The sequence below is a fragment of the Neofelis nebulosa genome, chromosome 15 (assembly GCF_028018385.1).
Source record: "Neofelis nebulosa isolate mNeoNeb1 chromosome 15, mNeoNeb1.pri, whole genome shotgun sequence".
Taxonomy (NCBI): domain Eukaryota; kingdom Metazoa; phylum Chordata; class Mammalia; order Carnivora; family Felidae; genus Neofelis; species Neofelis nebulosa.
This window is the reverse complement of record NC_080796.1, coordinates 17,471,964-17,489,699: the sequence shown is the minus strand read 5'-3', so window position 1 is coordinate 17,489,699 and position 17,736 is coordinate 17,471,964. Positions and strand designations below refer to the sequence as shown.

The following is a 17,736-nucleotide window of genomic DNA, read 5'->3' as shown; positions in this document are numbered from 1 at the left end:
GAGGCCCTGCAATGCCAAGAACTCTGGCCATCAAGGCAGGGTATTTATGATGGTCAGGCAGCAAGGAGGAGCTGAAAGGGCACACAAAGGAACAACAGAGATCCTACGGATCCAGAAGGAAGCTTCCCCAAAGGGAGGCTGGGCAGGAGACAGTGCAGTGACATAAAGAGAACGGGACCAGAAAAGGCACGGACTTGGCTGGTGAAAACAGAACAGGCAAAACAGTTAGAGGAGGCACCTCCAGAGCCACACTGGGAAACGCGGGGTCGTGGAGGAGACTGGAGCTGGGGCACCCAGGCTCCGGGCCCAGTTCTGCCACCGGCTGTGGCTTTAGGGAAATCTGCTAACCTCTCTGAGCCTGCTTTCCTGGACTGCCCAGTGACAGAACCATCACCTCCTTGTCACCGGGCTCTCGTGAGGACCAGACGAAGCCCAGGGGACAATGCACCCTGTGTGTAGACGGGGCCAGCAACGGAACCACCCGACGGTCCACGGCGTCCCGCCCCGGTGTCTGCGGCTGGGGCTCGAGTGCAAACACTGGCACTTGTTTAAAGGTCACTGGGCAGGCGTGCCTCCTTCCTGCGGGCCCCACAGTGGGGCTCTGTCTTCCCACCCACTCACCCCTGGCCCCATTCCAGGGCAGAATGGAAAATGGGATCAGTTTAAAAGCGACATTTATAAATAATGGAAAAAAAAACAAAAAATACAGTAGGGAGCAGCGAGAGTTTTCACCTCCTGTCAGCTCTCGTGCAAAAGCAAACCGTGTGTGTTCTGTCGCAGCTCTGTCCCCAGTCTAGTTCTAAGAGGTCATGAGGAAAGATTGGGGGGGTGGGGTAAGGGGGAGAAAGGAAACCTCAAGAGAAAAAGAGTGTGCACTGAAATATCATCGTCAGGTGTGGAATCAGAAGACCAAGAAGGCTGACGTTCAGATTTGAAAACAACACGTGTCACCAAAAAGCGCTCCTTTTCCAGGTCACTCCACGGCCAGGCCTTCCACGGGTTTGTATACAGAGGTGTCACCGCAGAGAACCACTGGTTCCCAGACCCCAGACCAGAAGCACGTCCACACTGTGTGAGGCGGCGGCAGTCGGGGGGGGATGGTCTCCACGCTGAGGGCAAGTCTACCAAGTCCCCGTTGACCCCCAAACTCTGTCCCTTATTGTCGCACCCCTGCCTTCTCTGATGGCGCTGCCTGTCGTCCCCTGGGGATCACTGGCTCCCCAAGGCTTATCTGCTGCTGCTTAACGAGGTTTTTATTTACGAGACTCCAGGGGAACACCTTCCAAAGAGGAAACAGGTGCATGAGGAATATTCTACTCCCTAAGATCCAGAACCCATCTCTCACACCGTGCTATAGACGTTTGGGTCTGCGAAACCAACACTGCCTCCAAAAGCAGCCCTCCAATGTTCGGCTCACAAGCAACACGCGGCTGCGAGAGAAAAGGCACGTGTCTGCAAGAGGTTTAGAAGGTATTTACAAAACCGTCCACCAGCTTCCGGGCATGGTGCCTTCTTCCAAAGCTTTGCAAAAACGGACCGTGGGTTATGCAAGACACACAGCAAAACACTTCTTCACGGCATCCCTAGGAGGAAAAGCACAGAGATAAATGAGAGGTCATCACCCCAAAGGCCCCGTAAGCGGTAAAGCCCCTCCTTTAGATTTCCAGGGTACCCAGAGTAGCACCCAGCGGAGCAGAAAGCACCTGCACTACGGGGTCAATCTACCTGGCACCAAACCTCAGCTCCAAATTAGTGTTACTGTGGGCAAGTTATTTGTCTTGCTGAGTTTCGGATTCCTCATCTGTAACAGGGGGTGTCCCTCTCACCCTAAAGACCAGCCGCAGGAACGAATACACCGAACGGAGTAGGTATTTAATAACTGATAGCCATTCTGATAACCAAAGGAGAAGACAGGGGAAAAAGTAGAGATTATCAGAAACCAAGAGTTTAGGACTGTGCGTTTTAATAGCAACCAGAATCACTCTACGCGCTGCAAACATTAGATCAAATAGTCACCAGGGCCTTTCTTCGTCCTAAGCAAGCAGCAGAAACCTGCTAAGGGACAGCTGTCAGGAGCTCCCTAGCATAGGGGGCTCTCTGGAGTGACTGAGGGTGTATTAACCTGTTGTATTAGGCCTGCACCAGGCACTTACTCCTCAGAACTCAGTGTCCAGCGTGGAAGGAAAGAGTGGGTACCCAATTACTGTCCCAGCCCCACCAAACCCGGCTGTGTGCCAGGGCTCCCACCCCGGTCCCTCTGCTCTCCGCTGCCCCTACACCAAGGATACTGGGAGTCACGGAGGCAGGCAGGGGTAAGTGCATGCATTTGCATGAGCGGGCGCTATGTCTTAATACAAAGATAATTTCTAGAGCTGCATTTCTTAAGATATGTTCTGTCCTGTAGTTCTGGGAGATGCTCTGCACAAGAAAGGGTTTTACAACCAAGTAAGATCCCTCATGGCAGCTGACAACACACACAACATATTCAAGGACCCGGAACGCCCACCTAATTTTGCTTAACCTCTACCCAAACGTATGTGACCACAGAAGCCTTTTCCACCACATAACCACTATTTCTGTGGAACACTGTGGGAGCGCAGGGCCTCTTTCTGTGATTCCTGCCCTACTAGTCAGCACACGAAATTCACTGCTACAAGTAGCTTTCTATCATTCGGTCCATCACTTGTGCCTAAGCTCCAGAAATGCCGATCCAGGTCAAGTCTGCAACCCTTGAAGAACGGCACCACGCAGGCCCAGCTTCATGGGTAAGAGACGTGTAGAGTTGCACCGGGCCGCCTACTTCAAAGGTTCCACGCCTAGGTTAATGCCCTGTGGTTGCCATCGTGAAGTCCTCCGTCATTTTTTTAACAAGGAGCCCACATTTACATTTCGCACCGGGCCCTGCAAACTAGGCTACTGGTCCGGGCACGATGACACATTCACCCTGTTGGCAAGCTGATAAATACCTCACTGGAGGCTCAGGCTTATTTCATGCAAAAACCTAGTTTCCCAAGACAGCCCCCCATCTCCCCGAACCGGCTGGGTCAGCAGGCTGAATTTTCCTGTTATTCCCCTAGAACCCGCTCCCGAGCCACACGGCTGCCCTTGTGTTGATGGACTTGTGAACCTCTCGTCGGACACCCCCCGGCGTCTTCAAATTCCTGTCGACAGCACACTCAGAATGCGTGAAGACGCAGGGCTGCTCTCCCTCCTTCCCCGCTCCCATGCGATTTTTCTTCTCCACGGTTAAGGAAAAACCTTCTTTTTTTAGTTGACAGGTGGTGACAGAGATGAGTGGAGATCGAATGGTTGCAGGAGAACAGAGTCAGGCAAAGATCACAGTTTTGAGAGGCCCATGGCTGAAGGGCCAATTGAAGGCGGTGTGGAAGCTGGAAGCGGGGGGTGATCTGGTCCAACGCTCTGCTTATCCACTGAGTCCACTAAGGCCAGAGGGGCCCAGCAAGTTGCCTAAGGTCACACTGCTACTTAGGAAACCCTGGTCCTCCGAGAACTGGCCCTGCTTATTTTCCGTCTGTAAACTCTTCTCAGACACTCTCGATGACACCGCGAGAAAACGGGCATGAGTTTAGACGCCTCCCCCTCTTCCTCGGTGATATTAAAGTGACATTCCCCTTGCAAATCTCCGCAAAGCTGCAACTTACAAAGAGTGATCGTGTGCACAAACACACTCTGTATCACAGGAGAATGTTCACGCCACCGGAACTGGTGGTCCTGGGTCAGCGCCTGTTGTCCCTGAAACATGGGGGAGCGGGGTGGAGAGGACCCTCGGCTTCCTAATCTACAAAACAGGTATAGGACATTTACCTGTTTGTCTCAAAGAATTTCAATGAAGGTAATAGGTGCTCTCTGAAAGCGCGCTGAACTAAACGCCCTTCGCGAACATACCATCAGCCCCAAGGGACGGAAGTTACAGTCCGAAATACAGTCCGTCTTACCTTGCATACGGAATGAAGGAAAGGCTATACCTGCAACGAAAACAAACACAAGTGGAAATTAGACGGAGGGAGTGGAAGATCGCACACTGGGAGGAACGGGCCCTGAGCTGTGACCCTCTCCCTCCCCAGCGTGCAGGCCGCACACATGCACACGCACGCTCGCACCCACACGTGAACGCGAGCTGTGCCACACGTTCAGGTGGGGAGGGAGGTAGGGTCATCTGTGGCCAGAAAAGAAGGGCAGAAGACCCACGTGGAAGCAACCCTGTCCCCCCAGCCTCACAAGGTCATCGCTGTAACCAAATGAGCCAGCAGATCCCACATATCCAGGTGGTAGAGCCTTATTCTGAAACAGTACCAAACAAAACCCTGATCACTTGTCCTCTAATATTTACGAATCCTCCACAGAGTATAACTGACAGGGATAATTTTCTGCTCTGCTCCTCTTAAGCTTGAAAGATAAGAGAACAGAAAGAAAAAAACCCACGACCAACTACTCAACGGATAAAAACGTAAGCAAGCTATGCTATGATTCTTCGAGAGCCCAGTTGGCTCAGCCCCTTCTGAGAGGAGGACCCTGCAGGGAGGAGGCCGCAACCCTAATGGACGAGGCCCGTGTGTCAGGCAGGGAGTGAGTTGTTCGGCCCGCAAAGAGCACAACACCGTCGGTCCTGGCAGGGATATGGCCATCTGCCTGAGCCCATATGAATGCTGAGCCTCTGAAAACTGGATTTGAATTCAGTCTATCAGAAAGGCATGTGCATGTGGGTACCAGTTTCAGCTCCCAGAAGAAACCAAAATAAAACATAAGTCATGAAACCTGACCCTTTCGGCACCTACTCCCGGAATGTGTGTCATTAAAAATCAGGCCATTGTTGGGGCGCCTGGGTGGCGCAGTCGGTTAAGCGTCCGACTTCAGCCAGGTCACGATCTCGCGGTCCGTGAGTTCGAGCCCCGCGTAAGGCTCTGGGCTGATGGCTCGGAGCCTGGAGCCTGTTTCCGATTCTGTGTCTCCCTCTCTCTCTGCCCCTCCCCCGTTCATGCTCTGTCTCTCTCTGTCCCAAAAATAAATTTAAAAAACGTTGAAAAAAAAAAAAAATTAAAAAAAAAAAAAAATGAGGCCATTGTTCTTCTTATACTCCCCGTACACGGAAGCTCGTTTACTTGTGGACACAGCAAATCCCAGAAAGCATTTGGGAAGTCTATTTATTCAGAAGTCCAAAATCACGAAAAGGGAGGGACGGGTGCTCAGCTTGCGGTCTAGCGAGCAGGGGCACAGCCATTCCGTGGCCCTGTCCCCTTTGCCCTAGAGCAAACCCTCTTACTTTCCCAAGTGGATCAGCACACCATAGAAACTGCTGAGGCAGGCATGAATCATCCCCTGACAAACTCCGGAAGTACTACAGAAACGTCTCAGAAGCCATCGATTCCACCACCCTCTCCCTCCGATGTTGGACCCGTCTGAAAGGGCCCGAACCTGCAGCCCCACCACCGGCTCCCGATAACGGGGTCTCCAGTGCCCGATCACTGTGCGTGGCTCCTGAGCGACAGCACCCCGGCCTTGCCAACCGGCCTCCAGTGCACATGCTGGTCCCACCGCCCACAGCCGCGTGGCTTTCCATTTCACCATTCACCTCTTGCTGACAATTCCCTCTTTGTGCTTCTGCTGAATGATTCATTCCATCACAAACGTAACATCACGACTTCCGTACCGCTCTCCTTTCCTTCGATGTCTCCCTGACTCACAAGCCTCCTCCTACCAGCCCCTGTAACGCTTCATCGTCCTTGCTCTGACCGGACATAAGTGACTGAGTCACATTTATCACATCTCAAAATCAACCGTGAGCCCCGCACAAAAATGCCGCACCGGGCAAATGATCGGCCTCCCCTGGCCACCCAAGACCACTAATGCCACCTGTTGGCTCCGGGGCCTGACTTCACTCGCACCATGGAGAATCCTTAAGTTGAAAAGTGTCTGTGTCTTTCTCTCCTCCTACCCACACCACGTGGAGTTTAATCTCCTTCAGCTGCACTAGTCAGAGATGGAGGTGGGAGGGGGCTACATAAAACAGCACTTACCACGTCAGGGCCAAGGACTGCAAAATGCAGAAGATGAGAGCGAGCCCCTTGTTATGCCACTGAAAGAAAACAACGGTTACCGCACAGTGCGTGACGAGGGGCATAAACCAGAAAGGGCCAGGGAAATTAAAATGCACACTCACCCAGAAGGCAGAACACAGGGTGAGTGTAAAACACAGCTAGAGAGAGAGGGAAAACACGAATTAATACAGCAACAACACGGAGAAAAATACTGTTAAGACTTCACCGTTGGCAAACGTTAACGATGCTTCTCCCGCTGCAGTGACCCGATTCCGTGATGATCATGGCAACCGAAGGCACCCTTCATTGCAAAGCACTGGACCCACGTGGAGGCTTGCGAGTTACCCACATTTGGCAGAAGAGTTAAAATCCCCAGGAAACGAAACCGGCCAGTAAGAACTGATGTGGATTAAAAAGAACTGAATTGGGGCACCTGGGTGGCTCAGTCGGTTGAGCGTCCGACTTCGGCTCAGGTCGTGATCTCGCGGTCTGTGAGTTCAGGCCCCTCGTCAGGCTCTGTGCTGACAGCTCAGAGCCTGGAGCCTGGCTCGGATTCTGGGTCTCCCTCTCTCTCTGCCCCTACCCTGCTGTGCTGTCGCTCTCTCTCTCAAAAATAAATAAACATTAAAAAAAAATTTAAGGGGAGTCTGGGTGGCTCAGTCGGTTAAGCGTCCGACTTCGGCTCACGTTGTGATCTCGTGGTCCGTGAGTTCGAGCTCAGAGCCTGGAGCCTGTTTCAGGTTCTGTGTCTCCCTCTCTCGGACCCTCCCCCGTTCATGCTCTGTCTCAAAAATAAACATTAAAAAAAAATTTTTTTTTTTTTATTTTTTTTAAAAAGAAAGAAAGCAAGCAACAAGCAGACCCGTGTCAGAAAAAACGGATGAATGGGGCCACTGAGCAGCTCAGGCAGTTAAGCGTCTGACTCTTGATTTCCTAATTACCGCTCAGGTCACAATCTCATCATTCGCGAGATCGAAACCCACATGGGTCTCTGTGCTGACAACCCAGGGCCTGCTTGGGATTCTCTCTCTGCCCTTGCCCCCGCCCCCACACACTCTCTCTCTTTCCGGGTTCTTCCCGCTAAGCTCCGCCTGTGTGTGGCTTCCCCCATCCCCAGGAGGGTGTCCCAGCTCTCTTACTACCACATCAGTATGGCCAATTTCATAATCCCTCTGGGGTGCAGAGCCGGCAGGACCCTAACACCAACTGCAACAGCAAGGGGGTAATTATCAGACACCGAATTCTCCCTGTGTGACGGTGGCTACCAGCATCAGGCAGTAAGTCAAGACGAAAGGAAAACGAAAAGCAGTCTTTAGGTTTAAGACAAGAAAAATCCCATACGGCGGAAATAAAAACGGCCATTTGACAAGCGCAGCTAAAAGGCAGACCTTACCAGCACCATGACAGTCGCGATCAGGCGCGTCGGCTCGAACATTCGCTTCAGCTGTTTCATGGGCCCCATGAGGAAGACGGTGCTAAGAGGGAAACGTACACAGGCCTTCAGCCCAGAACGGAACCCCAAGCTGCCCCCCATCCCCTCCCCCAAGGTGACTGGCGGTAATCACAGCAGTCAGAGCAGCCGACGTGTGGGGGCACCTGGGGGGCTCGGTCGGCTAAGCGTCCGACTTCAGCTCGGGTCATGATCTCGCGGTCCGTGGGTTCGAACCCCGGGTTGGGCTCTGTGCGGACACCTCTCTCCGCCCCTCCCTCACCTGCACTCTGTCTCTCACATGCCATCATGTGAAAAGTTCTCACTACATGCCAAGTGCTGTGCTTAAGGGCCTCGGGTGCATCACTGTCACGGAATCCTTCGCCAACTGTGGGGCTGACGACAGGAAAGCGTCGTACTTACTTGGCAGATGACAAAACTGAATGGCGGAAGGATCTGTTACCTATCCAGGCTCCCCCCCACCCCAACCCCAGCGCATCAGGCAATAAGTGCATGGAGGTCTGTCGCAGCCACCAGGTCAGAGGACCCCTCTAAGGGGTGCTGCCTTGCCTCCTTACCGTCCTACCCATGGAAACAAATGAACAAACCAAACACTCGGGTACTTTTAAAAAGAAAAACCACAGGGACGCCTTGGTGGTTCAGTCGGTTGAGCGGCCGACTCTTACTATGGGCTCAGGTCATGATCTCAGGGTTGGGAGATCGAGCCCTGGGTCGGGCTCTGCACTGAACATGGAGCCTGCTTGGGATATTCTCTCTCTCTCCCTCTGCCCCTCTCCCCTGCTTGCTCTCTCTCTCTCTCTAAAAGAAAAAAGAAAAAAAAAAAGGAAAGCCACATCTGACAGGTGGAGGTTGTTTAGGTTAAAAAGTAGCGCCTTTCATTTTCTTTCATAATCTACAGAGAATGATTCTACATGTGGTATCATCTATTATTTGTTCAATGTTTGCTAAATGCCAGATAGGACATCCCCGACCTCATGCTGCCCCCCATGCCTCATTCTATCCCTCAGCAACTATGTGAGTTAGGTGTTATAACACTTCTTTTCAGAGATGAGAAAACGAAGCTTAGAAAGGCTAACTTATTTATCCACAATCTCACAGTTAGGAACTTCAAGAGCTGGCATTCAAACCCCCATCTATTGGATCCAAAACTCCAAAAGAAATCCCTAGTGTGCTTTCAGGAGGAGTGGAACTTGACAGGTGGCCTGTGAGAGGAACCACAAGCAGACCCTCATGCCTAGCCCCTGAGGGTCATATCTGTCATGTGTCTGGGTTCCTGGCAGAAATGCCCCACGTGGCGTCACCCTGGGGAGTAACTGGTATTAACCAGTGTTTAACAAGCCAACCGGCAGATAACAGTAGCTACTGGGTGATGGTAAAACAACAAATTTAAAACATAGGTCTACGTCTCTGTAAACTGCCAGTAACTTTCAACCTGAATTCATAGCTGTGCTCTTTTTTTTTTAATGTTTTATTTATTTTTGAGAGAGAGAGAGAGAGAGAGAGAGAGAGAGAGAGAGAGAGGGAAAGCACGGGAGGGACGGAGAGGGAGATACAGAATCCGAAGACAGGCTCCAGGCTCTGAGCTAGCTGTCAGCACAGAGCCCGACGCGGGGCTCGAACCCACGAACCGCGAGATCATGACCTGAGCCGAAGTCGGACGCTCAACCGACTGGACCACCCAGGCGCCCCACATAGTTGCACTCTTAAGTCAGGTGTTTTAGCCAACACTGCACAAGGAGAGCCAAGGCTGGCATTCAAAATTAAGTGCAGCATACCTACAAAAATATAACACATTATAGGCAAAGCCATAAACTCCTAGCCACACCCCGGAAATAATCATCGGCTCCCTTTGCTACTTCCGTAGGCAGTGAAGAGCTGACCCCATTAGGGTTTGCTAAATAGTTCTGGACTAACAACACACTCCTTCCTGTATTTATGGTCAATCTGTAGACTACATTACAGCCGACGCTGTCTGCCCAGAGCAAAACCCTCCAAAAGTTAGTATGTGAGAGAGCTTTAGAGACGAGATTAGACACCTCGGCGAGCCAGCGTTTTACTCTCTTAGGCCTTCATAAAGTAAGCTCTTAGAAGGTAACCAGAGTCAAAGACTCACTCATTTGGTTAACATTTCTGGCTAAAACCAAGACTAGGTCTGGGAACAATTAGGGACGGACAGTTAAGACAGAGGCAGCCCTTGTCAAGTGGCTTAGAGACTTTTAACAAGCCAGTGTAATAAAATGCTATCCGTGCTGTTGTGTCAATATACCTGGGGTACACAGAACCCCATATGAAAGAAGAGGTCATTGATTCCGGGTGGGGTGGGGAGAGGTCACAAGGAGAAAGAAGTTTCGAAGGAGGGGAGACTTTTGAGCAAAGTCTTGACAAGCGAGCAAAGGATGGGGGTGGGGCACAGAGAGGGAGAGACAGACGGGGCAGCACTCCAGGCAGAGAAATTAGCCCCAGAATGGGCACAAAGAAGTTTGGGGTAATTGCAAGAAGGTCAGCCTGGCTGGGGAGTGGAAGTGGGTGAAGACACATCTCGAAGGGCCCCTCCTGCATGCACACACCTGTGCCGGAAATGAGGCACCACTACAGACAGTTAGGCAGGGAGGTCACTGAATGGCTCTACAGCTCTGTGGAAAATGGCCTGGGGAGGGACAATAAAGGAGGCAGAGAAGCCAGCAGAGGAATCCTGTAGGAGTTCAGGCGGGAAGTGATGCGGGCCAGAGCTAAGAGCAGCACGGGGGTCACCACATCCAAGAAGACTTCCCTGGCTCCCTGGGTCAGATGATGGCAGCTGCCCCTCCCTGAGCACCCCCTTTCTCCATGCCCTATTATGTTACCAGTTCATGTCCGCCTGGCTGGCCAGTGAGCTCCACTGCAGGAGGACCCAATCCACACTTGTCTTTGAGAGCTCAGAGCCCAGCCCAGGGTGTGATCAGGGCTTACTCACTGAGCATGTGAGTCGATCAGTCAGGGACAATAGCCACGGTGACCAAGAAGAAGCCAATAAGAGGTCGGCACCAAGCCACGGTGAGTAATAATGGGGGCCACGGCTTGGACACCTGGGACTCTGAGACCATTCACTGAGACGCAGAGGAAGGAGGAGGGAGGGGAAAGGTCACGGAGTTCAGGCTCCAGGAGGACCATATAGTCAGGCCCACACTCCCAGCTCAGAGGACTGTTGCTGTCAGCCCGAAGGTGTGGCTGAAGCGTGAACTGCACTTGACCTGGGGTATCTGGGCACCTGCAGCGTGCAGAATGGGCTGCCCTGACCTCAGGCGCCAAGAGTCAGGTGCGAGATGGTGTTCAGCAGGCAGAATAGTAATACAGCCCATCTGCAGCCTCGGGCCCGCTGGGCCCTTGTAAAATCACCACTCAAGTCTCTGGCCGCAGCAGGCCAGGGTGCCGAGAGGGCTGTGCGGTCAACCCCAAAGAAACCATTCAATGGCTCCGTGTGCGGTTCCCTCAGACACAAAATGACAACAGTAACTATATCCCAGGGGACTTCAAAAATAAACTAACACACTGGGTGCTGTATGGAAACCAATTTGACGATAAATTATATTTAAAACACAAAAACAACAACAACAAAAAAACAAAAATAAACTAAGATACCAAAGTATTCTATGGGCGTGATGTATATATATATATTTTTGGACGTGATGTATTTTAACGACCTCTTTTCCCACCAAATCCTTAGAACTACGAAAGCATCCTCCTTCTCCTCCCTTGAGCACAATCCACACCCATTTTGCCATCCCGTGACCGGCTACGCTTAGATTAGGAAAAAGAAACAAAAAAACTGTTACCTCCCAATCGATGCGATGTTACCAAAGGTGTAAAACACCGCGAAGAGGTACAGTCCCTTTCTGGGGACCCAGAGCAGAAGAGTTCCCTAGAAGATAAAGCACAGGGTGTTTGCACACAAGGACCCCCTCCTGCCACAGCCACACAAGCAAGAGCCCACGGAGAAACACGCGCTCCTCCCCACCTTCCTCAGCTCCTCCCAACCTCTCTCTCTCTTATCCACGCATCTCATGAAGCACCAGAGAGAAAAGGCAGGGCACAGAAAGGGAAGACGACAGAGGGAAGGAGGGCCGGGGTGGAGAAAAACCAAGCAAGGAGAGGGACATCTCACCAGCAGTGAGCAGACAATTCCTGCAGCAAAACACGCAATGAAGCCTTTTATTCTGGTGCCCCAGCTTAACGAAGATGCCTCGACGACCTGAAATTTTCAAAAAAACTGATTACATACACATATATGCATATTATAGCACCAAAACCAAGGTGCATGTAATTATTTTTTTTGATGAGAGAGAGACTGCAGGGGAGGGATACAGAGAGCATCCCAAGAAGGCTCTGCTCTACCGGCACAGAGCCCGATGTGGGGCTCGAACCCACAAACTGCGAGATCATGACCTGAGCAGAAAACAAGAGTCAGATGCTTAACCAGCTGAGCTCCCCCAGGCGCCCAGGAAGCACATAATTAGAGGTAGTGCGTGAGTCTGTACTGCGGAAGGCAGGAACAAAGAATCTGACTCACTCAGAGCTCCAAGAGCCCTCGGGAGTCATGGACTCCAGCTCGTTATCCATCCATGAATCTCTCCAGCAGCACATGAGAAGTCACCGAGCCTCCCTCCGGATGAACATCTGCAGAGGTGGGAACTCTCCGCCTGCGGCACAAACCATTTCCCGCCCAGTGATGCAAGGCGGCAGACCCTAGAGCCGCCCAGGCAGGACGAGGTCAACTGGAAAGGCATGGACTCCACCAGGCAGGGGCCCAGGAAACGGGGACAAGACAGGGACAGGCGCTCAGGCAGTTGGGTCCGCTGGGCATCGTCTCCTGCATCAACCAGCCAAGCTTCGGCAGGAGCTGCTCCCAGCGGCACCTGAGACCTCGAAGGACTGAGGCTCTCGTCCGTGTCGGGCTCCCGGCTGAATGTATTCACTCCTGGCACACACAGGTGTGCCGCAGGGTGCTGGCATCGGCCAAGTCACCCAAGGGTGAGACAAATCCCAGTTAATTCACGACTGCCCTACTCTTCTGACTCTCTGCTACCATGATTAGGTTCAAAGGATGCCAAAAACAACTCTGCTAAAACAGGGGAGCCTGCAGGTGGCTCCCCAGGGATCGCCCCCCACCCCATGTCAAAGGGGACAGCCAAGCAGTCACGCCAGAGGCCTTCTGAGTCTGTCCACCCCATGAAAGTGGCCACCGCTGCTCCAAGCTGGGGACAGGCAGCTGCCACTCAGACCAAAGGTCCTGCCTCCTGCCCAACCACCCCAGCGTATTCACACAAGGTTCACCTCGCGTGGCCATCAGAGTCTCCATCCAGCAACGGGGTGGGGGGGGGGTGGGGTGGGGAAGTGGCCAGCAGCATTTCCACCCGCTGATGGAGGAAGGAGGGGGTGGCGGAAGCTGCAAGGGTCACTAGATTGACAACTCCTTCAACTGTGACTGCTCCCAACTCAGGAACCTGTTTTCAACCTGCTCTCCAAACTTCCTGTCAAACCAGAAGCTTGAAGAGAAGGACCAGATGCTCTTCCAGGTGTGGCCGGCATCGCTACAGAATGGCCTAACTTCCATTTGGGAGAAGGGGAGCATTCCAAGCAGTTCTGGTTTCTTCCTTCAGAAAGGAAAGGGACATGTTGGTTCCACAAGTCTCTCAAGCTGAATTTCCATCCAAATGTCACCCTACTGGGGAGCCTGGGTGGCTCAGTCAGTTAAGCATCTGACACTTGACCTCGGCTCATGGCATGACCTCACCATTTGTGAGTTCGAGCCCCGCGTCGGGCTCTGTGCTGGCAGCGTGGAGCCTGCTTGGGATTCTCTCTCTCCCTCTCTCTCTGCCCCTCCCCTGCTTGCGAGCATGCATGCCAGGGCTTTCTCTCCCTCTCTCAAAATAAGGGAAGAAAAACATTTTAACAAAAAGGCACCTGGATAGAATTTGCAGGCAATCTGCTCACAAGCTGTCTGGCAGTTAGAACAAAGGTCTCTTTGACTCTGGGATTGGGAAAAGAAAGGCTCTTGCCAAAATAAAGAAAAGCTAACAATTGTTGGAGGAAACCCGGCTGGTAACCAGAAGGTGAGAAAGGAATACTGATCATTCCTGTGCTTTCAAAGGTACCACTCCTTCCTTCCTCCTCCCTGGAATCCTTGATGGAAAACCTAAGACCTATACTTTTAGAAAGAAGCCCTCTGAAACTAAAGGTTGAAGGTGTATTTATGAAGGTGAGACATCAATTAAAAAACTCGTCGGGCGGCTATTCATGATTAGGCACTGCGGAGGAGTTTTTAGAAATCACCTAGTTTCACATGTACAGAACTAGAACTTTCCGGCTGGGGAAACCGAGGCCCGCGGAATACACACCAAAAACGTAAAATGTTACTTTGCCTTCCACAAAGGAAAACAAGAGCGAAAAAGCGCTCGAAATAGGAAACGAACATTCGGTGCGGCTGCGCAGACCGCAGCTGGACGGGACCATCCCACGGGAACGGTCCCGCGAACACGCAGGCAGCCTCACGAGGTCCCGGGCGCCTGCAGCGTCTGTATGCAGACTGGGGGCCCAGAGACACAACACGGTTCGGCGGTGGAGACGGGCCACAACAACCAGAGGTGACCAAGGGCGGGGGGGGGGGGGGGGGGGGGCGGAGGAGGGTCAGGCGCACAACTAAGGGCCGCCGCGCGGGGGCAGCGGGCAGGGGAGGCTGCGGGACCGTCGCCGGGCCCAGGCGACCTCCCCGACGCCGGCTCCCTCCGCCTGGCTCTCGGGGGCCCACACGCCCTCCCGCCTGGCTCGGCCCCGGAGCCCGGGGAGGCCGGCGGGGCTGGGGGGCGAGCGGGTGGGGAACCCCGAGACGGCGCCTGCCCCCGCGGGCGTTCCCGCGGTTCTGCTCCGGCGCCGCCCTCCCGAGCGGGCCTGCGGGGCGGGGAACGCTCAGGGGGCGCCGGGCCCCAGCGCACCGCACAGGCCGACCGCCCGGAGCAGAGCGCCCGGCACCTGTGGCGGCGCAGGGGGGGTGGGGGGGGGTGGGGCGCTGGACCCGCGCCCGGCCGACCGGGGGCAGGACGCACTCGGGCGGCGCTGCTTTCCAGGAAAGCCTGGAAAGGTTCCCGCTGGCCCGCAGCGGGCGCGCTCACCTCGGCCAGGCCGCCCCGGTCCTCGGTGTCCTGGCCGCTGAGCACCTTCTTCAGCTTGTCCATCCCGGGCCCGGTCGGCGCCGCGCAGCCCCGCTCGGCCGCCTGTTGCGCTCGAGTCGGCGGCTCTTCCGGGTGCCGGGCCCGCCGCCGCCGCCCGCCAACCACGGCGCGCCCCGCCCAGGTACCTGCCCACCTGGCGGCCGCCCGCGCAGGCGCCCCGCGGCTTTTGGGGCGGGGGCTGCGGCCGGAGGTAGGGGGCGGGCCGCTCGGGGGTTAAGGGCCGCCCAGCCTGGCTCTGCGACCAGGCGTCGCCCCGCGAAGCCAGCCGACTGCAACCCGCCGCCCTCGCGGCCCTCGTTCCTTCCGCGTTGATTGAGCACCTACAGCATACGGTGCACAATGCCAGATGTTTGACACACAGATGCAGAACTGGACCGACACCATCCCTGCCTTCAAGGACCTTTAGAGACCCCCCTCCTCTCCTGCCGGGAAGAAGAGGGAAGGAAGCACTTGGAGCTGGCTGTGTGACGGGAAGGGGGAGGAAAGCCGAATGTTGGACTTTGCAACGGAGCCAATTTTACTAGTTCTGCAATTAGGCGGGTAGTTTGGTAATGTCCGAGGAACATTCTCCACGAGCGTCTTAAACGTACCTTTCGCTCCCCTGTCTTCCCGGGGCTGCTGATTCATTCTTTTAGTTGGTCTGTTATTCACTCCAAAAAACATTTATTGAATTTCTATGCCAATGAAGAAATACGCAGTTCTGCTCTCCAAGTGGGTAAAGTTCCAGATGCCAGTCTGGATGAATGGATAAAGACGATGTGGCATGTCTGTATAGAATGGAATATTACTCGGTGATCAGAAAGAATGAAATCTTACCATTTGCGACGTGGAAGGAACTAGAGGGTATTATGCTAAGTGAAATAAGTCAGTCAGAGAAAGACAAATGTCATATGATTTCACTCATGTGGAATTTAAGAAACAAAACAGGTGAACATAGGGGAAGGGAAGCAAAAGTAAGATAAAAACGGAGAGGGAGACAAACCAGAAGAGACTCTTAAAAGCAGAGAACAAACTGAGGATTGCTGGTGGGGTGTTGCTGGGTGGGGTGATGGCCTAACTGGGTGATGGGCATTAAGGAGGGCAATTGGGGGGTGTCTGGGTGGCTCAGATGGTTAAGCAACCGACATCGGCTCACGTCATGATCTCATGGTTTGTGGGTTCAAGCCCCGCGTTGGGCTCTGTGCTGACAGGTCAGAGCCTGGCGTCTGCTTCCGATTCTGTGCCTCCCTCTCTCTCTGCCCCTCACCTGCTCTCTCTCTCTCTCTCTGTCTCTCTCTTTCTGAAAAAATGAATAGACATTAAAAAAATATTTAATATGCAATATATGACAAGGTGTAATGCATGTGTGTTGATATACACACAGGGGGAGAATTGTTCTTTTTTCTGTAATTACTGATGGTTTTCTGAAATGAAAAGAGTAGGATTTTTTTTAAATAGTCTTAGCAATGTTAAATATCTTGGTCTTCCTCAACTCTGTTCATGACGCCCTGACCTGACCCTTCTATGAGCTGCATACATGATCTGGTGATGTGGTCAAGGTACCAGGGGTCACACTGTGAAAACCATGTCTGTGACATCCATACGTCTGAGAACCACTGGTCCCATGGACCCCTCTCAACAACCAGCTCTTCTTTAGCTTTGTTTCCTTTTCCCAAAGTGGGAGTTTCTCAAGGCTGGGTTATCTGCCCTCTCTTCTCTCCCTTTCCACACTCACCTCCAGAAAGCTGATTCCTTTCAGGGTTTACAACACTTTTCTCCAATCCTTTACAGCTTGCAAAGTCCTTTCACTGGCGTCAGAGGATATAGGTTTGAGTCTAGACTCCTCCCTTTATTAGTTTTGGGACCATGGGACATTTATTTAACCTTTCCAAGACTTGGTTTTTCTCATTTGTAAAAGGAGAGTAATAGTCATACCTACTCCTAGAGTTTTAGGGGGGAGTAGATGAGCTAATGAGTAGAAAATGCTTAACATTTTTTTTTCGACAAATGCTGCCAGGACGGTGAATGTCCGCATACAACAGGATGACGTTGGACCTCCTTCTCTCACCATAAGCAAATGGACATCAGCTGGTGAATGGATGAATGAAGTGTGGTAACTCTATACAATGGAATATTGTTCTGCAACGAAAAGGAGTGACGTAATGTACACATGCTTCAACATGGATAAACCTTGGAAGCATGTTGCTAAGTGAAGGAAGACACACATTAAAAGCCACCTGTTCAGATTTCATATATGTGAGAGTTCCATAATGGGCAAATCCAAAGACAAAAAGCAGATGAGTGGTTTCCACAGTCTGGGGACAGAGGGTCACGGGAAGTAATAGCTAATGGATAGAGGGTTCCTCTGGGGGTGATGAAATGTTCTAAAATCAATCGTGGTGATGGTTGCACAACTCTGTGAAAACACCAAAACAAAACAAAACATTGAATTGTACACTTGGAGTGAATTTTATGGTATATACATTTCATCGCAATAAAGCTGCTGAAAACATGCTTAGCACAGTGCCTAATGGGTGTTTCCCAATCCATGAATGTTATTTATTAGAAAATGTAACAGATGTTCACTCTTCTCTTGCCCTAAATGTATCCGAGTTTGAACCCAGAATATTGGACTCCTAATTTATCTACAGAACATGGACCCGTGTACAAGGTGACTCATCGTGACATTGTTTATAATACCTAAAGATTGGAAACAAGCTAAAAGTCCATCAATGGGAGGAGTGGTTACGTAAATTATGATACATCCATTCGCAAGAATACAAGGCAGTCGTGAGAAAGAAAAGAATGAGTGGCACCTGGGTGGCTCTGTTAACCGTCCGACTTCAGCTCAGGTCATGATCTTGCGGTTGGTGAGTTCAAGCCCCGCGTCGAGCTCTACGCTGACAGCTCCAAGCCTGGAGCCTGATTCAGATTCCGTCTCCCTCTCTCTCTACCCCTCCCCTGCTCTTGCTCTATCTCTCTCTCAAAAGTAAATAAACATAAAAAAAAATTTTTAAGAAAGAGAAGAATGAGGAAGCTTTTTATA

At 52.3% G+C, this 17,736-nt stretch overlaps 1 protein-coding gene and 1 long non-coding RNA gene across 2 annotated transcripts; one reads left to right on the top strand and one right to left on the bottom strand.

Moving 5' to 3' along the window:
* Positions 1–1,235: 1,235 nt before the first annotated feature.
* SFT2D2 (SFT2 domain containing 2) lies at positions 1,236–14,827 on the bottom strand. Its single transcript, XM_058699976.1, has 8 exons — positions 14,652–14,827; positions 11,648–11,734; positions 11,319–11,404; positions 7,450–7,531; positions 6,179–6,214; positions 6,036–6,094; positions 3,957–3,986; positions 1,236–1,583 (listed from the first exon to the last, which is right to left on the bottom strand). Exons 1-8 carry the CDS (start codon positions 14,712–14,714, stop codon positions 1,544–1,546), a joined length of 483 nt encoding a protein of 160 aa, XP_058555959.1. The 5' UTR covers positions 14,715–14,827; the 3' UTR covers positions 1,236–1,543.
* On the top strand, positions 13,932–17,235 carry LOC131495235 (uncharacterized). The gene is made up of 2 exons (XR_009253845.1): positions 13,932–14,126; positions 16,708–17,235. It is a non-coding gene; the product is annotated as an uncharacterized LOC131495235 (long non-coding RNA).
* Positions 17,236–17,736: the final 501 nt, after the last annotated feature.